The 26,611-nt window shown below is 32.0% G+C and overlaps 1 protein-coding gene across 17 annotated transcripts in view; it reads left to right on the top strand.

Moving 5' to 3' along the window:
* The first annotated feature begins 380 nt into the window (after nucleotides 1-380).
* The window catches only part of LOC129920905 (voltage-dependent L-type calcium channel subunit beta-3), a 142,601-nt gene continuing 116,370 nt past the window's right edge, over nucleotides 381-26,611 (top strand). For 3 of the 17 annotated variants that reach the window (XR_008773418.1, XM_056002415.1, XM_056002405.1), the window contains exon 1: nucleotides 12,442-14,346. Coding sequence is in view for 13 of the 17 variants with exons in the window: in XM_056002415.1 (XP_055858390.1) it covers nucleotides 14,254-14,346 (93 nt within the window). In the remaining 4 variants the exon portion in view is untranslated. Of the gene's footprint in view, nucleotides 569-12,437; nucleotides 14,347-26,611 lie in introns of those variants that run through there. The other 14 variants (XR_008773420.1, XM_056002410.1, XM_056002399.1 and 11 more) reach the window with 9 other exon arrangements.

The raw sequence follows: 26,611 nt of genomic DNA, 5'->3' as shown, positions 1-26,611 counted from the left end.
TAAGCTAGGACTGAAACCGTTTTCAACTTCGAAGTAAAAAGCTTATTTATTTAAGCTTTCGAAAAACGTTTTGCATTTCTTTTTGCCTAAAAAACATAAAAAGCTTGTAAAACTTCTACTCTACCACCCCTTCAATGCTTAAGAAAACCAAAAAATCTATACAAACATCACCCCTGCATTATTTTTTGTTGACAAAATTACAGTAAAGACAGCAAAGCTTTTGTACGGAGCAAAGAGAAAGAGCGCACAAAACATCCTAGCAATATTGTATCTGTAGTTTCAATTCAATTTTGTTTCTGTTTCGGGTAAGTTGGCTAAAATAACTTTTTTTTTTAAGTTAGCCCTTAAATTTTTTAGCTCCCATTAAAGAGAGTCGTTTGCCTTTCGCTGTTGGTTATTGTCGCTGTGGTGTTCGGTTGTCTTATCCTATTTGGAAAAAAATTATAAATAAATAATAAGAATTATAAAATAAAAGAAAAAAATTCAATAGAGTGCCACAAGAAATAAGTTACCTTATTCTTAAAATTAAAAATATTAAAGCAAATACCTATTGGTATTAAAAAAAAAGGTGATTATAAACGTTTGCCATACATAAATATTATTAAATTAAGAAATTATTTTTCTTGTCGGCTGTATCGGTGTGTTTGTGTGTATATAACAATGGGTGTGTGATGTAGTTTAAATAAATATTCGATATACATCGTTTTCGAGTGCATTTTCGGGCCAAAAACGATTAGGTACGAATCGCAAAAAAACAAGATATTGATATTTTCTTGCCTGTTATAAAGTCAATGCGACCCGGGAATTTTCGGAGCTGATGCCTAGCATATGTATTGGATTTTTTTATTTCGGTGTTTCGTTTGAAATGGAATTACATAAATCAACTGGGTTTTTGGATACAATAAAAACGAAAACTCTTACAAGAAATCCTTTCGAAAAATCGTGAAAAAATACCAAAAGTTCTTATAAACATAACCTAGATCAATAATCAATATGCCCACGAGTGTATATTGAAGTCTGCATCTTAATTGCAGTCGTGCGCCCGTATTTGACGTTTCTGCGAAACAGCAGCAGCAGCTAACAACTTTTAAGCCTTACACTCGTGCTTATTTTTTTTATATTTGATAGATGGTTTCCAACCCCTACAGGACAGAGGATGTCGTGTGGTGGCTTGTGGGAGTTCATAATATCATTAGATTTTATTTTGTCGATTTAAATTTTTTTTTATTTCACTATAGGACAGAGAAGAGGTTGATGATTGAAGGCGTGAAGAATGGTTTTTCATGTATGCTTATAGGAATATGTGTGTGTTTAGGGGAGCTGAGAAGTGAAGATGAATCAACAGGCGTTTTACTGCATTGCTGAGTTTTAGGACTTGTAAAAAAAAAATTTGTAATGATTCTGATAATCTTAAATTTAATCGAAAAAGCTATTAAGATGAAATGTTCTAAATTTTATTTCAGTAAAAACGCATGTTTTGAGAGTATAGATGTGTTCGATGTATGTCAACTTTTGTAAATGGATACAAAAATACATACCCTAAACTCGTTGGCCTAGTTTTTTTTTTGTAAGAAGAGCTTTTCTCACCAAATGCGGCTTGCATCGAAATGCAATTTGTAGCTTTCAATCCACCATGTTTTTTCTTTCTTGCATTATTCTATTTAAAAGAGTGCTCGTGTTTGCTGTTTCGTAATGCTGTAATGCAAACAAATCGTCATTATAAGTTAGAAAGATGAAAATGGAAGCAGAGATACAAAATGGAAAATCAAATAATTTTATAAAATTTTTGCACGATTCTGATTTTTAGATACTAATATCATTTACAAGAACAACAAAGTTTTAAAAAAAATCTAGAGCAAGCAAAAATCAAAAAATGCACAAAGCAGTTAGAAAGGTCCTTGTCATTTGTATATAATATATATTCGCACGTCATTTTTTGCATTATAATTGACATTATCCTCCTGTGTCATGAAACTGGCAAACATGTTGTTAGTAGAAACAGCTTGTATTATTGTTGTATTGCTGTAAAACATGGTTTTTATGTGCTTTTTGTGGTAAATTATGTTTGTTTTTGAGTATTTTTTTTGTATATTCAATGGCACCTTTTCTAGTTGATTTCGCATCGGGTATTGATGGAGATTTAGTTTAGTTTTTTTTGTTGTATTGTTTTTGTTTTATTATGTGCTATTCTATAGGATTGTATGGTTTCATAGCCGTTATCGTGCGTTGAGAGTTTCTTGCCTTGATGATAGTTAAATGTCATTAGCCTATTTTCCGAGGGAATGATTTTCAAAAAGGATAAAATGTTGATGGCAATAGAGTGTTTTTTCTTTATTCTTGTTTTTTTTTTTTTAATAATATTGTGTCATTGATGAGGCAAGAATTTCTATTTACATATATAGATATACAAAGGACATGCAAAATATACACAATTCTTATAAGTTTAATATAGAAAACAAAAAAAAATGTTATAAATTTTTCTCAATTTCCAGTATATCGTAATACAAGCTTTTATATGCTATTATATGGTAGCAAAGATATTGTTAAGATCTTATAGCCAGTATGATTTTCTATAATTTAAGGTTAAAAACCACTTAGGTTGGATTTTTAAATAAGTTTGTTTGTTCGAAACTGAAGATTGAGGTTGATATTAAAGTATATTTGGAAAACAAGAAGAAATAACTTCTCACTGATCAAAAACAAGAAGTCAAGATTTGATTTTTTTTTTTAAGTGAAATAAAATTCTGTTCCGATTGTAAAATCATTTACACGATAAGATTAGGCTGAAATTAAGGTACTTTTTGGAAGGGAAAGATAGGAATATTTGCGAGAACATTGCATTGCTGAGCAGACTCCCACTGTAAGAGTTTGTATATATTTCGACTCCCAAGCTCGTGTCCACAATGACACTCCATTTTTAGCTCTCATGCGAAAGCTTACCTCCTCGTAAAGGAATTTGCTTCAAATAATGTTCTTGCTGAAAGTGTCATGCCTTCGCCAGTACTTGAGCGCGTAAATGATTCCATCGGACCAATCTTCTTTTACACTTGAACTGTTGCAAGAGTCCTGAAAGATCTTGATGGAAAAACCCCTGTGTAAGTTTTTTCATCTATCGTACTTTACTTAACTCTTCCCGAGTGGATGGAAAACTGCATTTGTCCGTCCAATCCCAAAAAAAAGGCGAATCTTCTTCACCCTATAACTACTGTCCGATTGCTTCAACATCTCTTTTTTAAAGGTGATGAAAACGCTGATCAGCTCAAGAAATATCTCGAGGAACGAAAGCTTCTTAATGACTAACTTACAAAATAAATGCTGGTGAGGTACCCCAGGGTTGTCCTCTATCGAAAAATCTATCTGCATTCCTATACTTAAATATAACAACTTAAATACTCGCGTTTCTAGGAATGCCCATCAGTTTAGTTCAGAGATTTATTCTTCATCCGCACAACAAGAATGTGGAACGCTTTTCTCAACTGTGTTTTTTCCTCTTATTGTGATGTTAAGAGGTTTAAAAGTTGGAACAACAAAATTTTTGTAATCTTTATACCTATATTAATCCTAGCAGACGAATAGGTAAAGATATTATTTTAGATTGGTAATATGTTAAGACCAAATAAAATTTGATCAATAGTTCCACACAGGTAAAAAACTCCACACTATCGATCTTAAAACAAATTATGGTAGCGAACCAGCTGCTGAATAAGTGAGTATCGTGGTTTATGTCTGCTATAAGATCTAAGGTCGAGAGAATGACAAAAATTTTCAAAGTTGTGATCTCCGCAGTTGTGACTTTTGCGTGGTCAGTAAATTTCTTTGCTACTACTCTATAGAAAGGAAGATACAAATAAAGAATATGAAACAAAATTGGGCCAAATACAAAGCCTTGTTGCTTTCATAATTGCACGGTTGCTTTGTTCATCTGCAGCCATTTGCAACCAGATTTATGTCAAAGAAACTATTTGCGCTTGTCTTATATTTTTGATATATTTTTGATAGGTATATACGAACAATTAACTAAAACAGCACTATTGTGTTAAAATTTAACGAAAGTGAATATTTTAATCTCTTTTTTTTTTACTTTAATGCAATTGACACACAGGCTAAGATCATAATAACCAAATGAGTTAATTCTAAAAGTGAAATATACCTTCATCTTGCAACAAGGAACGTTTTAAATCAACACACCTATTTGTCATTTGTTCTTATTGTTCGCAATTTGAAATTAATTAAATTCAGATTAACTGCCAAGGGAAGTTCCATTATCCAACTAGTTTTTTGTACCACCAGGGAATAGGTGTGGATGGAATGATGGTATCATTTCTGGTACTTGTTTGTATTATTTTTAACTGGTAACAATCCTTCTTATTATTATTTTTTCTATACAAACAAAAGTACATATTTGTATATTCAAACCTAACCTACAAAGTATTTTTTTTTGTCGGTATATACTAAGCAAAATTGAAAGTAGAGCACACAATTTTTTTCTTCACATATATAGCCTCTGGGAAAACATACACTCCTAATGGATACAGGCGCTGACCAATTAGTCCAATTATATTTTTTCATGTTGTTTTTTTTTTTAACTGCACTCACCTTTTTATTTAAATAGTAAAATATGACATTTTTGTTTCGTAAAAATACTTAAGTTTATTTCAAATCATAATGCCCAGACATTTTAAAGCTGTTTAAAATAAACTCTATTTTTGTAACTACCTTTGACTTACATACATAAAATCAATAAATTATTCCAGGGGAGTTTATTCGAACTCAAGCAGTTCTATTATTTGAAAAATCAATTTTTAAAACGGATTAATGAGTTTTCTTTAAATTTGTTTTTAATACATTTGTGGTAAAATCAAAACGCCAATTTTATTCGAAAACAATTTTCGAAAAAAAAAACATTACAAAAATTCTTTTTCTGGAATCGAAATACCTAAGAATGATCTTAGTATGGTTGGCAGGTAGAGATGACGGTCATAAGTTTGATACCAAAGGTTTCCTATGAGTACCTAATAATTGAATTTGTAAAGGTAATGTCCATTTTACTTTGGAGTCATGGCCGTCTGAACCCCAATATTCAAGGAATAAGCAAGACGCTTTCAGCAATACCTCATTTTTCAAATTACGATACTCTTATTCTGGGCCCATTTTCTCATTCGATACTTAAATATTTAAGTGAAACATAAAGAACTAAGGTAGTTCCACATAGCGGAAATTCAATCATAGGTGACGTGAAATAACGCCCTACGAAATAAGGCCGCATCGGCCCTTATTTCCATTTGTAATGGAAATAAGGCCCTGACAATGCTTGCGGCCTTATTTCCATTTCAACAACGAAATTAGGCCCGTCGGGCCTTATTTCGTTTTTTCTACTTGGAAGTAGAAAACAAGAACATCTGAACTTCCAAACTTCATTCTTTAAAAAAAAATTTAAATGTTATTTGAAGTTCAGAGCGTATAAACGTCAGATGAATAAGCGGGGATGCAGCCCCCTACAACGCCTTTCCCCCTTCCTAGGGCATATTATAGGATTTGGGTGGAGGCTAGGTTGAGTGAATTCAATATTTCTTTTATGTCGTTTTCGATTGGAATCACTCAAGGATTCACTCATTCTGAAATCCAATAAAACAGTTTGAATCGTTTCCACTCAATTCTGAAATTTTATATCTATATTGGTGAATAATCAAATAAAAATTTTTTGCTTTTCTACTAGGAAATTTGGTTTGACGTTTAATTATTTAAATATTTGTGATTTTGAGTGAATTCTGTTTTCAAATCAAGAAGAGAATTTTTATTCTGAGAAGCGTTCTGCCTGTCAAACTCGGGCGAATAAAACACTTTCAGAAGGCTTCTGAATGATTCCGGACGCTTCCGGAGAGCCAATCGAAAACGCCATTAGTTTCCTAGAAACTTTAAAATTTTGAAGAAAATATGCTCACACCCAACCCAACACCCACCTTGAATCGGTGCAGGGAACTAACTTAAAAATTTTATCTGTTGTGCTTAATAATTCTACTTCTCCGTTATATTCCATCATTTATGGTGGGAAATAAGTTTATCCAAATGTGTGTCAAAATATTTCTCCCTTCAACTTGAAGAACAAAAATACATTTAGGAAATTCAAAATAAATAAAATTGAGTTATATACTTACTCGTAGTAACATAAGTAGATTCAATTTAATTCCAATGTTCAAATGCGAAGCGGAAAAAAAATTTTCTAACCCGAATTTTAATGCGAAGCGGAAAAAATTTTTGCCCACGTGAGGATCAATTTTGAGGTGTGAAAATTAAAAATTCGCGCGAATTTTTAATTTTCACACCTCAAAATTGATCCTCACGTGGGCAAAAATTTTTTCCGCTTCGCATTAAAATTCGGGTTAGAAAATTTTTTTTCCGCTTCGCATTTGAACATTGGAATTAAATTGAATCTACTTATGTTACTACGAGTAAGTATATAACTCAATTTTATTTATTTTGAATTTCCTAAATGTATTCTTGATTTTACTTATTTCTTAAAAGTTTGTACTAGAAAAAAAAAGAAAGCAAAAACTTTGTGAAGACCCGCGATTTCCCATTTTCATTTTTCAGTGCAGACTTTTGTAAAAAAATATGTGCCAAAGACACCTCATCTAATAAGATACAGTACTAAAAAGAAAAATTATTTTCCACCTCCCACTTCACCCAAAAATGAATTTCGTTCAAAAAAAAAAAAATTGTTGTTCTTACATTCAGCGAGAACTAAATTCCCAAAAAAAGTGAAATTATTTCCTACTCTTAGTGAAGTAATGTCCCATAAGAAAGCCGCATCCCCCTCCCATATTCTTCTCACTTATCACTTATAGGTACTATGAACACGAAGCAAGATTTCGCTTCCTCCAGAAATGCGGCCTTATTTCTATCTCGAATGGGGTCTTATTTCTATATTGCAACTGAAATAAGGCCCGTCGGGCGTTATTTCGGTTTTTCCATGGAAATAAAGCCGCATTTCAAATGGGGTCTTATTTCGTAGGGCGTTATTTCACGTCACCTCAATCATAGCACAGTAACGCTAGTTTGGGTCAAAACGTTTATTTCCCCTTCTGCGTGTTTTAATTTTGTTCCGATTGAATTTAGTTTGTCCATTTTCAAAATATCGCCGGAAAATATCACACAAAATCAGTTTAAAAGTATTTTTTGGAGTGTTATGAAAAAAGTGTTAAAAAATCTATGAATTAAAAATGATTTCAATATGATTTTGTGGTGTTTTTTTCCTGTTTTTTTTTGTAACTTTTTTGAAGAAATGGGTTAAAGTAAAATAAATTAGTTAATTAAATGCTAGTTACTTAATTATTTTACGCTTTCGTCAATTTATTTCTGTTTTACACGTAGGGATGCAACATCGTTAAAAAAAACATCGATGTTTGAATACATCGATGTTTTATTTACAACATCGATGTTAAGAAAACATCGGTTCTATCTTCGATACATCGATGTTTTGCCGATGTATTTTTGTTGGACATAAATACGTTCTACTGTATCTAAAGAACAATATATTTATGTCTTATCTGTTTAAAACCCAAAAACCTAAGTTTAATTCAATTATTAGGTACCACAAAACAAACAAATTTATCAACAAAATGAAACATATTTTCTTAATACGATTTTCGTTTTTATTTATATATAAATACCATCAATTCTAATCAAATGGAATCAATTTTTGAAGTTATACTTTTTATGGGACGGTGGGTATGAAAATTTGTTTTTTTGACAAGAATGTCAAAGGGATTATGACGCGATCGCCATCTCCGAGACACTTGGGCAGCAGGGCTGTCGTTTTACCTTTAGAGTTGATAGTACTTTAGTATTAAAAAATGCAGTACGCCGCAGTACGATAAAAAAAAACACAATACGTGGCAAGTTGCATATTTCATGTCGCAAGTTGCATGTGGCATGTGGCAAGTAGCACGAGGCATGTGGCATTCAGTACGTAAAATGTGGCAAGTTCTATGTGGGAAGTTGCGTTTGGCAAGTATCATGTGGCAGAATTCATGTCGCAAGTTGCATGTGGCAAGTTGCATGTGGCAAGTAGCATGTGGCAAGTTGCATGTGGCAAGTTGCACGTGGCAAGTTGCATGTGGCAAGTTGCATGTGGCAAGTTGCATGTGGCAAGTTGCGTGTGGCAAGTGGCAACTTGCCACATGCTTTGTTTTTTGTGGCAACTTGCCATATATGCAACTTAACACAAAAAAACAAAAAGGTAAATACTCATAAATAAAAGGAGAAGAAAACAACATAGACTAAAACTAAACTTGTATTGATATAAAGGCCATCAATCGTAGATAAAATTTAATTTTTTTTTGCTCAAAAATTTAGCAACGGAAATTGGTATGAAGATTCTTAATTTCCAATTATAAAGATTTTTTCATGCATAACTATGTTCAGGGAAGTCAGATTGTCTTGGGTTAAGGTACGGAGATAGCATACAAAATTTTCCAGAGAATACCATAAACTGAGATTGTTAAAAAAATACGCTGTTTGATTATTTTAATAAAAATATAAAACAAAAATATTTAAAATATCAAATGAAATTCATTTACATGTACACATACTCTTTTTTTTTAACGTTCAGAGCTCTGAACGTAACTCACAAGCATGTCAATAATGGTCGCCATAGGCGTACACACCATTGGGCCAAGCGGGGCGGTGCCCCGAGGCCCCAACTGACGCTAGGGCCCTGACCGGAGACAATGCAGAGAAGGAAACTGTTATTATAAATAAAGTAGAAAAAATATTACCTCAGGGACCTCAAAAAATGCTACTAAAATAATCTAAGCGACCAACAAATAATACTTCTGGGGCCCCCAAAAAAAGAAAAAGGCGTATACATATCCTTTTTAAAAAAATGTCGAAATGGCCCCTTAAAATTAATATTGTCCCGGAGCCCCGGCAACGTACGCCTCTGATGGTCGCGTTCTGATTTCTGAACACACAGAAACAGTCTTTTGAATGAAAACATTAAAAACAAAATTTAAAGCTTTGAACACTAGACAAAAAAGATTGAGTTTGAGAGTTCAAGTTCTGTTATTATGCAAAAAAAGAAAAACGAGTAACAAAATGAACGATGTCGATGTTTTGCAGATTTAACGTCGATGTATCGGCGATGTATCGGCTTAAGAAACATCGATGTATACATCGATGTTTTTAACAAAAACATCGATGTTTTGAAAACATCGATGTATCGTTTGCATCCCTATTTACACGTCCGTCTCACTGTTCACTCTAGAGTGTCTCACTGATCGCACCCCTAGCAAACAGTGAGGCGTTTTGACTTTTTCTACATTTTAGTTTAATGTTAAGCTCTCATTCATTCTTTAACTATAAATTTTTGTGCAACATTAAGATAAAATATGTCTTAAAATTAATTCCAAGTTAAGTTAAGATACCTTGGAAAAATTCTAAGATATACATAGCAATTTAAAAGAAAAGTGTCTCACTGTTCGCACCTTTCCCCTACTTTTTATTTGAGAAATAAAGAAATAATCCCGCTTGAGAAAAGATTAAGTGCAATTATCAAATAATTGTTTCATAACTATTTACAATCAGTAAGATTACAAAATTACAGGACAATTTTTCTGGACACTATTTTTCAGTAGTATTTATTATTTTATTTTGACACACAAACACATTCACAATAAAAACAATCCTTCACATTAATCAATTTTATTTGGAATAAAGTAAGTAAAACAAAAAAGGTATGTACGACCTTCATAGCTATATGATTCAAATTTATGATCCGTATGAGCAAATGGGCCTTAGAAGTTATGATGGCCCATTTCACGCATAGCCGGGAACCGGGTAAACGGCCCGAATAGCATTGCGAAATATTCACTCGCCTGAGAAAGTGCTCTATTTCTAGGGCAGGATATTGGCATAGGAAGTGAAAGACTGTTTCTTTTTCTATAACTACGACAATGAGTATTGTGTGATATACCCAGCTTTTCCGCATGTTCTATCGGCCAATGTTTTCTGCACATCCTAACGATCCTGTCTTTTCTGAGTATGGAAGGCAAGTCATATATTCTGAATGTTTTATGTGTGCCAGATTTTCCTAGATACAGCGCAGCTTTTGTTCATTAATTTGAGAAGATATATTGCCCTTCATGACTCCTATGAGAATGTTTAAACTTTCCGTTGGTAACTCATGAATGGTCGATTCCTGTCTGGCCAGCTAATCCACCTTTTCGTTGCCTTCAAACCACTGAGTGATCTGGGATTAGAGAGCTTGTGAAGGTTCCGCTCAACATTTAGAGTCCATTTATGCAACTCATAACAGGGGGAAAAGAACGCCACCGTAAAATGTGCATTTGGAATGTAGTCCTCTCTTCAAACATATCGCTTTAGGACTCGAGAGTCGAGAATAGATTCAGTAGGACATAATTAAATGCTCCTTCAACATTTAGTTAAGTAACTGGGATATTTTCATTGAAGTGGATCGTATGCTCAATATGAGTTTCTAGGAAGACCTTTGCAGTGATCATCGATCTTTCAAGGATTATTACTCATTACCTTTGGCGCAAATTGCAGTTTACCGAATTTCTTCCCGTCAATTCTTTTTTTGATTTCTAACAAAAAGGTGAGATTTTCGTTTCACACTGAATAAACTTAAATAATTTATCTAAATTCTTCAAACAGGTTGAATAGTTTATTGATTTATTGAAAAGATACTTATTTTATGCGTGTTTTATTGGTAACTCAGTACTTAGCTCAGTAAAATTTTACACGGTAAACAACAACAAATGATTGCTAAGGATAAACAAAAGTTTTTTATTTGTTGGTTTACAGAGAAATATTTTGTATAGACTTATACATTTTTGACCCTTAAACAACATATGATTATAAAAAATTAATAAAAGTAATCTGTTTTTGATGTTTCTAGCATAAAATGTTTACTCATTAAAACACTGAGTACCAATAAAACACGGCTTTTGCTGAATCTAAATTGGTACTAACAATACAAATTTGGGTTTGTGTAAGCATTTGCTAAGCTGATTTATCTTAAAATCCGTGTTTTCTGCTATTTCAACTAAAGCATAATAAATGTTGACGGCATTTTTTCGTACCTAACCCTTCGTAGTCAAGAATACGATTTATGCAAAAGTCAAACGTAAATTGAAAGCAATTTCCCTATCTTATCTAGCTTAATTGTTTTAAAACCTACAAAAGTGGGTGGTGTCATCATCTACCATTTGTATGAGAAAAAAAAAATGGCGAGAATTCTAAAATAAGATAATATCTAATCCACTGTTTGCTATATATGTGAGTGTTTTAATACAATCTCATTCAAATGTAGGTTTATAAATAATTAAGATTTGCTTATATATTTATATGTATCTCAATGTATATTCCCATGTGTGCCATATTCAGCATAGTGACCTCCTGTTAATTTATCCGAACAGCTCCGGTTCTCCGCCATGAACCTCTCAGATTCATATTCTTCTTTCATTTCTCAACATCCTACAACTTTGTGAGAGAGCTGTTGTTCGTTTGTTCTATGTTCTATGACTTTATTAACCCAATTCCATGTGAATGACAAAAACACCATCATCGCAGGCCCTGCCTGGCCTGGCTTCAAGGAACATACGGTCGGTCGTTACGGATAAAAGGAGTGCACTAGTACTAAGAACTTGCAAGCACGTTGATATTGTGTGAGAGTGTGAGTTGACGATGAAGCTCCTCCAAAGCGACACCATCAACCATCGCGGGTTTTTCCTCACCCTATATAGTTGTAGCGCGGGTTTGTACGAGGTTCGTGTTCATTGTGATATCTTAATAGTTGTACCACATACAAAAAATGCTTCTCAATGTTGAACAAGAAAAAGAACACAGAACTATAAGGGCTGCATGAACAATGAGGCTTCTATCTTCAAACTCGCAAATGCATTTGAGAAGAGATGTTATATAAAACTTAGAAATAAGTACTAAGTTTAGTAATTTAATTTTTCTTTATAGATTTATGTTTCCACTTTAATTATTATATTTTGATTAAATTATTTTACCATGTACGAGGTGAAATCAACGCTGATATAATTTTTATTAGGATATTTTCTGGAGTTCTTTATAGTATCTTTCTGGTACAATGAATAATTTCTCTGTAAACATAATATAATGAAGTGTTGAAGTGTTTTTAGGAATCTTCACAAAAGTCCTAAAAAAACTATCTTATTCAACTACCATAATTTTGCTTCTACTAAGTTTTCTTATCGCGTATAACTGTAGCAAATTCTTCCTTATTTCGTGACCTTTCTTTATTAAAATATTTTGTTTTTTTTCGTCGGCTACAGGTCTGATTTGAATATATATTATTTTTTCTATCGACGTTTCGATTGTGGTTACAATCTTCTTCAGGATCTAAGAAAAATATTTCTAAAAATTGCTATTATAAATAAAATTTATACTTATCTCAAAGTTTTTATATTAATGGATTTCTTTTTCTTCTTGTTTGATTTCTGGGTTATGTTCAAATATTTCAAAATTCAAAAAAGGAAAATGTCTTGAAAAAGACGTTTTCAATCATTGAAATTTCAAAATATAATTTTGGACAGAGTCAGGAGTTAATAACCGTTCTACTTTGAGGGAAAAAACAAGTTGAAATCAACAAAATCCACTTTGATTTTACTGTTTCTCGGAATGATTTTGCTTTGAAGACTATAATTTTAAAATTCGGCCTTACCACGAATTCCTTTCACTTCGGAAATTTTCTAGGATTCCCGAAAAACAATCACAAAATCCGATCGCGGTGACAATTTGTATGAAATTTTCCATTACGAACGGATTCCGTGATTGAATTCGTGATAATGCCGATTATAAGAGTTTTATCAATATTGAATCAACGTTGAACATATTACGTTTTACATTGCGTTTTTGACCCCACGAAATATTAGAGTGCAATAGGGGCGACAAAAGGTCGCCTTTCGAGTTTTATAGGAATTTTTCTCGGGTAAAATCAATCATTAAAAGAACCCGGATCACTATTAAATCAACATTTTTTGTTGGTAGTGACAAGTAGAATATATATATCACGGTAAAATAACAATGATATCTAGTTAAAAACACATTTTCATCAACTTTTAGAACTATATATCGTCGGCCTCATAAGAAAACCTCGTAACTCCAAAAATCAAAATTTTACAGGAGAGACGAAAGAGTAAACAAACAACAGAGTAGTTGGCAAGAAACGCTCTGTGGAAAATTTGAATTGAAGTCTATTTAGAGTTTTCGGAATGACCCCAAATTTTCTGGGTTGCTCCGCTGACATATTTTCTAAAGAATGACATTCAAAAGTCATTTTTGAAAAAAAGTGGAGTTACGAGGTTTTCTTTCTATAAACGAGGTTTTATATAAACGGTAGGTACCTATAAAATGTCGCTTTTCTAATTTTACTACCCGATTTGAATGCATGAGTTATTATGAATGTATGTACATAGTTTTAAATTAAAAACCAACTTATAAAGGTGATTAAAATTGTGTGTCTCTATTTATGATTTTATTTTGAACGAACAAAAAATATATTCAAATAACAACACTGCATTTTTGTTTGCGTGCATTAAAGTAACGTGCTGTCGTCCTGCATAACAGGCTCTATACGAAAATCGTACCCCGTATCCATATTACTGCATAGTGTGAGGGGCGAGGGAAAAAATATATGAATTTCCACTTATAGGCTTGTCTATAGAGGTGCAGGCACTTTAATAATACTGAAGTGAAATTCTCGAAGATTTCAGGAAGGACGAGAACGAGTATACATATAATATAAAGCTCTAGCTGCAACCAAGGAGATCCTTGGTTTGAAAGAGCATACATAAGGCACAACACCTACCACCCAATTCTCATTCACACACACACAACATGATATCAGCCAGGAAGAAAATACAAGTGTTTGGTTTTTTTTTGTTTTGAGAGTATTTGTTTTATTTTCTATTGTTTTTTGTCCCAATTTTGTGTTTGTAAAGTGCAAAGCACATTGCAATTAAGAAGAAGAAAAGCAGAGCCAAAAAAAAATAAGGAAGAAGAAGAAATTAGTGGGTGTAATAAAGAGTGAGAAAAGGAAGAGAGAAAAAAAATATATATAATATATATATACGTATATAAAATATATAAACTGTATGTGAATGTGGTTCAGTGTTGAGAAGAATCCTTTAGCAAGTGGAAAAGTGAACGAAGAAGTAGTGGTCGTCGAATTCGATTGCACCAAGTGGGGGTGCTGAAACTGGGATGAATGCCAGACATCTAGAGTCATCTTTATCCCAATTGGATACAAATTGTCGTGATTTGCCGAACGGTTTCGAAGAAAACCTGCAGTTACAGGTAAGTTTTCAACTTTAAAATGCCTTTCTATACCTAAACTAGTGTCCTTCTTCATCATTTATAAATGCACGTGTCACAACTACATGCACCCTTTTGTACATAATCCTTTATTTTGTTTAATATAAGATTTCTTTTGGTGTCTGAACTGTGAAATGGAAATCCTTTTATCTAGGATTGTAGGTTAACATTTTGTGAAATTTAATAAAATGATGAACAGTATAAAAAGTAACAAAGTTTTTTTTATATACTCTTTAATTAAATTTTGATGTTGCTTGTGAATGGAGTAAGCTTTAGGGATACAAGAACAAAGCACAGTGGACCCAGTTCGAATTGAATCAAAAATCATATCAGGTGGGATGCTTGCAGAATTTTAACCGTCAGTTATTTTACTCTCCCATACATAGATCATTTTCAAAGAGAATAATGAATTTTGTATCTTGCATGTTTAATAGCTTTGTAGGAATAAATTGAAATTAACATTTAAGATCGACTGACAACGTGATGGTCAAGTAAAAAAGTTTTGCAAGATCACATTTTTTTGAAGACTGAGCTTCTTAAGTCATTAATAGATAGGTAGTTTGGTTGCAAACCTTTTTATAGCTTTGTCAAACTGTTTTTTCTGGAACTAGACAAATTCTTCAATCAAATTTAAGCCATCTTTAACTAAGACTTATATAAGTTCCTGTGTAGTGTACTATACATAACTCGATATAACAAAATCTATACTCATTGCGAACATGCATCATGTTTTGCGTTAAACATCTCAGTGAGGATTAGCTGTGTCCAGTGCGATCTTGTGCGAATATCGAACAAACCTCATAGTCATAACAATTAAATTATAATAATTAAAAAGTTAACATTTGTTTTTGATAATTTTGGTAAGATTATTTTGTATTCAAAGCCTTGTTTGCTATATTATGTTTCTTAATGGCAGCACACATGGCATCTGTATGGTAAATATATTATTGTCCCCTTTCAATCAATTTAAATGCCAAACAAAACAACAAACAAGTTTTTGCATAATTATTTACCAGCACCAAAAGTTCACAAGAAATAAGTACAACTTTAAAGTATTAATGTCGCTGTGAACTTTATGATAATTACGCTTGTAAAAACTAGTTATCATGGTATTCAAAACACAGTGTTTTTTCGGATCAATGTTAATGAATTTGAAAAAAAGTAATGTATTCCAAATTAATTATTCTAATTCAAGTTTCACTGATCCACACTTCATACGTACGAGTATAGGTAGGTATACGACCTACACCTATTAAAAAAAAAAAGTTGCAAATGGCGAATATAGTTTTGACGTTATTTGTGTTTTTTTTTGTATGTATCTTAATAGGTATTTTTAATAATTTTGGAATAAGACATATCTATACAAATAAACATGGGTAAAAGATGGTTTTTTTTTATAACTTTTTTAAATGAATTTGGTGCTTAATTTTGTGACATCATTTGGTTTTATTTCAAGATTAAATGATAAATTGAATTTTTATCGAATTGATTATACTATAGTATGTACAACACTAAAATTATGTGAAAAATATGATTATTCATAATTAAAATGCCATTTAAACATTTAATTGCATTCTTTCAATAAAACAATTATTTTAAATATACCTTACCTACCTTACCTACCTTACCTACCTTACCTACCTTACCTACCTTACCTACCTTACCTACCTTACCTACCTTACCTACCTTACCTACCTTACCTACCTTACCTACCTTACCTACCTTACCTACCTTACCTACCTTACCTACCTTACCTACCTTACCTACCTTACCTACCTTACCTACCTTACCTACCTTACCTACCTTACCTACCTTACCTACCTTACCTACCTTACCTACCTTACCTACCTTACCTACCTTACCTACCTTACCTACCTTACCTACCTTACCTACCTTACCTACCTTACCTACCTTACCTACCTTACCTACCTTACCTACCTTACCTACCTTACCTACCTTACCTACCTTACCTACCTTACCTACCTTACCTACCTTACCTACCTTACCTACCTTACCTACCTTACCTACCTTACCTACCTTACCTACCTTACCTACCTTACCTACCTTACCTACCTTACCTACCTTACCTACCTTACCTACCTTACCTACCTTACCTACCTTACCTACCTTACCTACCTTACCTACCTTACCTACCTTACCTACCTTACCTACCTTACCTACCTTACCTACCTTACCTACCTTACCTACCTTACCTACCTTACCTACCTTACCTACCTTACCTACCTTACCTACCTTACCTACCTTACCTACCTTACCTACCTTACCTACCTTACCTACCTTACCTACCTTACCTACCTTACCTACCTTACCTACCTTACCTACCTTACCTACCTTACCTACCTTACCTACCTTACCTACCTTACCTACCTTACCTACCTTACCTACCTTACCTACCTTACCTACCTTACCTACCTTACCTACCTTACCTACCTTACCTACCTTACCTACCTTACCTACCTTACCTACCTTACCTACCTTACCTACCTTACCTACCTTACCTACCTTACCTACCTTACCTACCTTACCTACCTTACCTACCTTACCTACCTTACCTACCTTACCTACCTTACCTACCTTACCTACCTTACCTACCTTACCTACCTTACCTACCTTACCTACCTTACCTACCTTACCTACCTTACCTACCTTACCTACCTTACCTACCTTACCTACCTTACCTACCTTACCTACCTTACCTACCTTACCTACCTTACCTACCTTACCTACCTTACCTACCTTACCTACCTTACCTACCTTACCTACCTTACCTACCTTACCTACCTTACCTACCTTACCTACCTTACCTACCTTACCTACCTTACCTACCTTACCTACCTTACCTACCTTACCTACCTTACCTACCTTACCTACCTTACCTACCTTACCTACCTTACCTACCTTACCTACCTTACCTACCTTACCTACCTTACCTACCTTACCTACCTTACCTACCTTACCTACCTTACCTACCTTACCTACCTTACCTACCTTACCTACCTTACCTACCTTACCTACCTTACCTACCTTACCTACCTTACCTACCTTACCTACCTTACCTACCTTACCTACCTTACCTACCTTACCTACCTTACCTACCTTACCTACCTTACCTACCTTACCTACCTTACCTACCTTACCTACCTTACCTACCTTACCTACCTTACCTACCTTACCTACCTTACCTACCTTACCTACCTTACCTACCTTACCTACCTTACCTACCTTACCTACCTTACCTACTTTACCTACCTTACCTACCTTACCTACCTTACCTACCTTACCTTCCTTAAAAGTATTTTGTAGTTGCTATATTTGGCTTGTCTCTAATAAAAAACCTTTTAAATATGATATTAAGTTCGCCTACACATGTGCAATGTGCAGCACATAATAAACAATGGGTGCCATGAGTATATCTGTGTAGGTTAAAATTCAATTAAAATAAGCCGAAAAAATAAAACTAACCGAATTCCACTTGACTGGCGCTTAGTTCTTTTTGATAAAAATCACGAAGAGAATGAGGAACGTGATATCACACGCACTTAAAGTGGTTTGTTTGTTATGCACGCGATCTGAAGTAGTGAGCAGTTGTTGGCATTTCGGCTATTACCTGGTCGGGATCCAAACTTGAACCATGTCAGACGGGGAAGACTTTGTGATTACTAGGAGCAATAATATTCAAGTGGATTATAAAAATTAAATTCAAATGCGTGGTGTTAGTTTTAATTTGAGCATAAAATAAAGCACAACCTAAAACGGTGGGGGCAAACTTTTTAAACGTTTTTAAAAATTGTAAGGAGTAGGTACATATACCTAATGATTGTTAAATAAATTTATATAATAAAAATCGTATCCGCGAATCGCGACATAGCATGCGGAACACATGAGAAACTCATTGGAGAGTATCCTGGTTCTGGTTATAGCGTTAATGTCCCTCGAGCTGTACCATGTACCTAGGGTCTAAATAGATTGATGGAAACTTGGTGAAAATGATATTTGTGTGATTTCTTACAGATGATTTTTTACTTTTATAAATATCTCCTTTTTAACGAATACATCCCATCAAACGGTTTCGAGATATTGAAATTTTCTCGAAAACAATTCTAGTGACTTCTATTCAATTTTGTGTACGTTATACTCTTAATGATTATAATAAAACTGCGGTTTTAGATTTTCTAAAAAAATTGATGAGCGGAAATATGGAGTCGGCGTATTTTAGTTAAATTGAGATGTTTTTATTTAAATAATTTCCATTTTTCGCCCAAAGGTCAACCAATTTAATTAAAAATTTTTAGATAGATATTCATTAGGTATTATTTTTAATTATAAAAATAATTTAACTATGGAAGACAGGTGTCTAGAGTTTGGACCCACCCGAATTAACGGAAGGGAAAAGTCCCTCCTCGTACAATTTTGTTCATACCTCTATCAAATCTATACGCTCTTATGGGAAATCAGTAGTGGTACCACTTTACTTCAATTGAAGTAGATCTACTTCTTTTTTTCAAAAAAAATTAAAATCTACTTCCTACTTCGCACCATCACAAAAATATCGAAATCTACTTCATTTAAAAATCTCTGTTCCAACCTACTTCAAGTTAACCAATATAAGCCAAATCTACTTCTTTTATTCAGAAAACCAAATATTTGACTAAAAATTGTTATAAAACAATGTATAAAAATATATTTATGACGAAAATATGTAGTTTGAAAGAATACAATTTTTTTGGTTTTAGTTGTTTTTACTAATTAAATTATTTATTATTATTTATTATTTTTTTTAATACACTTCGATTTTTTTCAATCTACTTCCATTTTTCTTCAAATCTACTTCGATTTTTTTCTGCAAGTGGTAACGCTTCTTTTGTAAATAGTTTGCTTCCATTTTTGTACGTAATTATTTTATTGTAACCAAATACCATCTAGGAAAAATTTCGTACCAGTCAAAACTTAATTACAAAATGGTTGCCAAGTAGAATTACTAAGCAATTGCTAGAAGTTTCATTATGTGATACCAAAATGCTTTTATAGGTTTCCATTTTATTATACATATGTATACATACGTCCGGCTTGGGAAATGGAAACAAACAGAAAAACATTCATCTCTGACTATCGTTATAAGATCTTAATTAGCATAACTATTATAAGCTTCCACTGAGTCGAAAAAAACTAGTCCCAACTAAAATAACCGAAAATCTGGTGACACCAACGTAAAATCAACTAAACTTGGTCATAAAAAGTATTCAAATAGTTTTCACCAAAGAGTACCTGTACCTACAGGTTTATGATATTTTCGAATCTTTTTGTTTAATTTATTCACTTCTTATGACTTAGGGGTATTTAACCTGAGCCGCAAGCAAACCAAATTAAAAATCTTTCTGACTTTAAGTAAAAAAAAAAAAAAAAAATTATAAACTGAATATTTAGATTCATTAAATATTGGGGTTTCGGTTTAAGGTATCCATCTTTGTGTTCTTTTTAATGACACAGTGTAGTAATTATAATTCTTTTGTATTTTTATGGACATTTACCGAACGGCATATAGTTGATGATGGGGCTTGGATTCATTGTCATGAAAATTTTTTATTGATTAATCAAGGTATTAATTAAAATCTTTTCTTAAGAAAAAAAGTATTTGGTTAAAAGTGGAAGCATAATTAGATACCTAAAGCTGTTTTTAGCATATAAAAAGTTTTGAGGTAAAACATTTTTAATTATGATTTAATGCAAAAAATAAAATAAAATTAAAATGTCAATTTCTAATTTCGATGTTGCTATAGTAGAATTTAATGGATGGAAATTAACCCAGGCAAATTGAATTTCATCTATTTCATATTGCGTAGCAATGCAGATATTGTACCCTGTTATGATTGTCAATTATAAATTGATAATTGATAAAAGTGAAAGTTGATATTTAATAAATATATTGAAAAGAAATCTTGATAATTTGTTACATACTAATCCTTTCTGCTAACTTGCTATTGTGAAAATTCCGCTTTGTAGGAAAATAAGAACATGACTGAACCGTGAAAATTATTCTATACACCGTTAGAGTAGAATAGTTCAAAACCATCACAAACTGATTCCCATTCTAATAGAATAGGTAAGGTATATAGCAAGCATTATATATATTACACATACTTAAAATTTTAAATGGTAATCGATACTTTATAAATTGAAAAAATTACAAGCTAACCATGTTTAGATAACAATTATTTGAAAAAAATCTATAGGGTCATAAAAAAAAATAAAACATCACAAGGCGTATTTTATAGCAAACCAATCAACAATTGCTGTAGCTATAAAAAATACTTCACTTAATACATTTTTCTCCTAGATAAAAACTCAAAAGAAGAAGTAAAATAAAGACCCTCAGTTCCAAAATCTAGACAAACTATAAAATATATAACCGGATTTGATTGTATTTATGTACCTCAACCTGAAGCTTTACCTTTAAGAATTTTAAAACCATTAACCATCATTGTTGTATTGTATATTCGGTTGACTTCACCTCTCTGTAGTGGACCATGTATGACAAATGCTGTTTGGGCAAGTGACAAACGTTAGAAATGTTCGACGCTCACACAAACGAAGAAGATAATTGAATAGATAAAAGTAAATTAAAGAAATTCCAAAGGCGGAGTAAAATTTAGTTAAAAATGACTACGACCTGCATTTTTTTTAGAATAAATTATCAATTACCAAGCAACAAGAGAAGATGTGTTTTATTCTTTGCCTTTTTTACCTTTAATAAAATATGATCTTCTCTATTCGTGGAGGAAGACTTAGATTTATCGACAAAAACAAATTGTGATAGATACAATGTAGGTCTGTGTGTAGGTAAGTGTATTAGGATGAAGCGGCTAAGGCACCTCTAAGGGAATAGATTTCTAATTAAAAAAAATTTAGATTTGAATTAGTTTAAGACAATAATGTTACTGAAAAGCGGACAAAATTTTTAATTTTGCGAAATTATTTGGAAAAAGCTACACAAAAATATTACAAGTTTAAGTAACTTTAAATCAAAATAGATACATTTTCACTCAACTATTCAACTCATTTAGTAATCAATACCTTGACATTTTTTTGAATTCCCTACCAAAAATCCTTAGAATTATGTTATAAAAAGATTTTGAAAATCGTTAGAGCCGTTTTTAAACAAATAGCATTGTTTCATAGTTATACAGAGAAAAATAGACCCCATAAAATAGAACAAAAAAAATAAAATTTCTCTATGGTTTTCATCCAAGAATCGGGTTTTCCTTATTGTTTTAAAATCTGCACTTGTAGGGTTTTGCCAAGAAAAAAAAAACGACGAACAAGTTGGGGATCGAACTGAAGACTTCAAATCATTAGTCGGACACCAATTTTTTTCAATTCATTTTTATTTTTCATCATCTTAAAACTATATTAAAGCTAGACAAAAATTCATAAAAACTAGCCTACCTATCAATTACTTAAAACTAACTTACTGGCACTATACGAGCACTCTAAGTTATATTTCATGTTACTTCTTAATACTAATGCTTTTTCGGCCCTAAAAACTATTTTAATTCAAATTTCAAGGTTTTATTTTTTCCAAGAAATAATTTACAAAAAACTTGGATTTTGATAATTTTTTTTATATAACTTACCACCTGAACCAACCTGTAACCTGCTATACAAATATTGATCGCAATTTTTCTTCTAATGCCAAGTTGAAAAAAATATAACTTTTTACTCAAATTTTAAGAAGATTTTCTTTATAAAAACAATAAGAAATCTCTATAAAAAAAACCTTCGTTAATTTTTATAAGATTTCCTTATAAAAAACTTATAGGCAATAAAACAATAATGCAATCTGTTAGTTTAAAAAAAAAAATACTAACCCGTGTACCGAAAGAGAGTTAAGAGCCGTTTAATTCTCTCTTATAAACGTAAGAAAGCTTTGAAATGTCAGCGTTTCTAGAATACCTTAGCAGACGAAGAAGATCAAATAAGAGTTTATTATATTCAGGTAGATCTTTTAGGTTAAGTATTGGGTTAAACTAATATAAAACTCTGTAATTTTTCCAAAGTTTCAATTAAGTATTGCCATTTCATTTTTAATGCATTTCAATAAAACTCACTAAAACATACTTAGCTGATTTCTAGTTGTGTAGTCAGGTCTTATTGCAACAAAAGTTGATGGCAACTTTGATTTTTAATGAATATCATTAATAAAAAACAATAATGTTTTCAGTTAAAAAGTCCGTATATCTGCTTAATGATTTATTATATTTTTTAAATAAATCCTCCACTACCAAGACATTAAAACTCTTTTAAGTTTACCCATACTCCAACGTAATTAATAGATTCTTCTCCTTTAATATCAATGATTCCAATATTAAATTCTCAGAACACCATCCAATTCCTTTGAAATCCTTCCTCCAAAAAATACATACTCTTAATCGAATAAGCCAAATGGAATTCCTTCCGGAAATCATTAACCTGGCGCACATCTCTGCCCATCTTTCATCCGGAATGTCAATCCTTGGAATCACTGCAAGACTTCACTCTTAATGATCATTCTTGTAATATACACACTGCAATTGGTAGAGGTAAGGAAGACCATCTTTTATTCTTAATTTTGCAAACAATTTTTCCAAGACAAATCGATGAGTGTTCATTGTGTATACAATGTGAATTCGCAGCTTTAAACACAGTACCTACAAACAAAGCGAATTCTCTCAAAATTTGCTATACAACACACATCTCATAAAGTAGGTACAACATTCGTTGTTCCCCTCTGGAGGGACACCTAGAAGGACCGGACCGGAACACAAAAGCAGACGTGTGTGCAGCCAAGGCGGAACATATTGTGAAGCTAGCGACTTTTTTTTGTTGATATATTTCGCGTTTAATGGGATTTCGGAGCTTGACTTTCAGTTGGTACAGTAATCCCACACCGCAAACTCTTGGGCTCCAACAATCTAACCGAGAGTATTGTGGATAGTAGAGTGTGAATCAAGCAGATCGGTATGGGAACTGAAAATTTTGCGCAGACGAATTTCCTAGAATCAGCAATTTAATTTCGAGCTTTTGTGCCGCCAGAATTTAACTACCTACATGAGATTAATTTCAAAAAGCGGAACAATGCATTTAATTGAAACCTCCTCCACCGCAACCATCAAATTTGCTGCTATAAACATCAGATGGTTATGGCTTTTAATTTGGCTTTGTATTATGGTGACTGAAACATGATTTGCAGATAAATGAATCGATATTTGTATCTTTAGCTTTTGGCTTAAGTATTCCTCTTTGAAGTTTTAGATTTTACCGATTTGAAGGTCAGGTTTTGTATCTATAGATAGCAATGTACATATTTTTAATTATGACTAAAGAACGTTAAAATGGTTTAGTTTACTTATAATGGTCATATAGACGATGTTGTTGAGGACTCACTATAAGTATCCGCAGTAGGAACTTTCCATTTCAAATATAATTTTACTAAATTAATGAAAAATATATCCACAGTATGAGTTTGGTAAGGTGATCATAAGAAATTGCACGAGTCTATTGTTTCGTTTAGGGAAGGTTCCAAAAAATGCCTCCATTCAAATATCTTTAACTGAATTTCAAGTTGTTAGGGCTAATATTTACTTGTTTGACAAAATGTAAATGTATACTTTAATTTTATAAATAAAAAAAAAAAAAAATAAAATGCACGACTGGGTCGCACGTACTTGTTCTTGTAGTTCAAAGTATCGTTATCTTAAATATCTATTGGAAACTTAAGATTTTGTTTAGTGTCGAGAAAAAATACAAAAAAAAAAATGAAAGTTAAAAAAATTACATTTAAATTTATTTTTTTCAAAAACCTTTTAAAAAAAAATTTTTAAAAACTTCTTTTTAATTTTTTTTACATTCGCCAGTTCAAAATTATGTCTATAAATTTTGAAAAAAATTGACTTATGTTTTGATGAAATTTATGAACTTTAAAAATATGTCAATTTTTGAAAAACGGCAACGCCATATTTCCGTTCTCCGCATTTTTTGAGAAAAACTAAAAACGCAGTTTTGTTAGAATCAGTTAGTATTACGTACACTAAATTTAATCAAAATCGTTAGAGCCGTTTTCGAGAAATTTGCAATACCTCGTTATTTGGGAGATATGCGTTAAAACGGAGATATTAAAAAAATAAAAAAACGAGTCTAGGGAATTACGTAAAAGTCATCTGTACCAAGTTTCAAGCAAATCCATCCATCCGTTTAGGCCCTAGCTCGATGTACAGATGGACGTACAGACGCACAGACTGACGGACTGTGCGTCTGTATGAAAAATAACCGTTCTTATTATAGAAGATCCCTACCTTCATTGTTATACTAATTGAGAGTTCTATTTTCCCAAAGGATGTATGCTTGAATAAATAGTTTGCACATAAGTTGCCTAGCAATATCCTGTAAAGACGTATAGTGTTGTCTCACTTAAGGTTAAATTTTCGAGTTTTTTCGACTAAAATGCAAATTTTGTTTACAATCGGTGAAGGTCTTAAAGCTCGTTTTTTGTCCCTAAATCCAAATTTGCAGCACATATACATAAAACAAAGTATGAAGTCTTACTACTTTTCATTTTGTAGGTCTTGAACAAGCGCTACAAAAGGAACTAGGTCACAAAAAAAAGTTTGTTTAAATTTTGTTTTTGAAGTTATATTTCTTTTGCGAATATTAAAAATTTAATTTCTGAAAAAGAATTGTCAAAGAGATTAACAAGTAGCACCATCTAATTCTCATAATTGTAAAACAGTTTTGTTATGATATGAACCTACAAGTGAATTTCTGTGAGTGAGATGTATAAAGGGATTGAGTACATGTGTACACACAAAAATTAAGTCAAAAACTTGTTAGATGTGTATGTACAACGTACGTGTCAAGTTTTGTTTTTTTTTTATGGTTTTCGTTTTTTTTTTGTAGAATGTACAACTTAATTAAGTGCTTCTAAGTTCGTTTTAAGATATTAAATTTGATCAAGGCAATTTTTCTTAAACCGGAAAAGTTGTGAAGGACTTTTCTAGTCAAAACCATTCTGACTCTGATGCTGTTAAGAAAAACTCTTTTGAGACTTTTGGAACAGGATCAGGACTAGAAAGAAGTTCCATTAAAAAATGGAAGTTTTTGTTGTAGTTTTTTCGAAATCTTTTCGACGATATCGTTAAGGAAGCATCTTTTCCTTTTCCCTGTCTATTTGAATTCTCCTTTAGTAAACAGATTTAATGAATTTATTTTAAATGTATTAAAAACCATAAATAAATAAATGCCGATTTTACATTTGGTAACCAATAATATTTTTGTTCATAAAATATTTTTTTTTTTTAATTCATTATTGTACATATATTTATACTCGCAAATGATTCAAATATCTACCGATGATTTAAAAAGAATTATTCAAAACGTACCAATAAATAAATAAAATTTCAGAAACCAGTTTTCAATTTTATTGAAATCCCACTGTATACTGATTTTAAGGAAATATGTACATATAATTAAATTATTCAATTAATTAAAATTGAATATTGTTTACTCTTAAAATATTTTAATTCTTAATGGCGGGCGTTGCAAATTTTGTTTGGCTCATTCTTGACAAAAAAAAAAAAAAAATTTAAAGTGATGAAAAAGGAGTGTAAATATTTTGTATGATTACTTCATATTCATATAAGTACTTATATGATATTCAAGTATTGCTTTCGTTCGAAACCAAGAATAAGCAAAACATTCTGATGAACTTATATATTTCAATAAACTACAAAGATATAGGTAGATAGTTTTATATAATTTTAATCCGCAATCATCTATTGACCCCAAGCTCTTAAAAGTCTTAAGTCCAAAACAAAAGACTTACCCATCCTCAAAGACCATAATGAAGAACATTAAAAGTCATATCTTTATTATTTTCGATAGAATAAAAAGTCAAAAAATCTTAGTGGTTACGTTTTGCCATTAATCATCAACTGATGTGCGAACTTTGTTTTTAGATGTAAAACAGGTTAAAGACCTCTTTTAGACAAGGTGTGACGGTTGAGTATAATTTTAGTATTATATTATTAGAGAAATTATTAAGTAACTGTTACTTTTACTCAAGACCAAAAGATGAACTTAAACTTTTTTTTACAATTTTTGATTGTTTTTCATATTTTCGTATAAATATATTTAGATTATTCATATACATATGTATAAATGTATACATACATTTCACACTTGGGAAGGATTTAGG

This window comes from Episyrphus balteatus, chromosome 1 (assembly GCF_945859705.1).
Source record: "Episyrphus balteatus chromosome 1, idEpiBalt1.1, whole genome shotgun sequence".
Classification (NCBI taxonomy): domain Eukaryota; kingdom Metazoa; phylum Arthropoda; class Insecta; order Diptera; family Syrphidae; genus Episyrphus; species Episyrphus balteatus.
The sequence above is the reverse complement of the archived record's forward strand: the minus strand, read 5'-3'. Positions and strand labels throughout refer to the sequence as shown.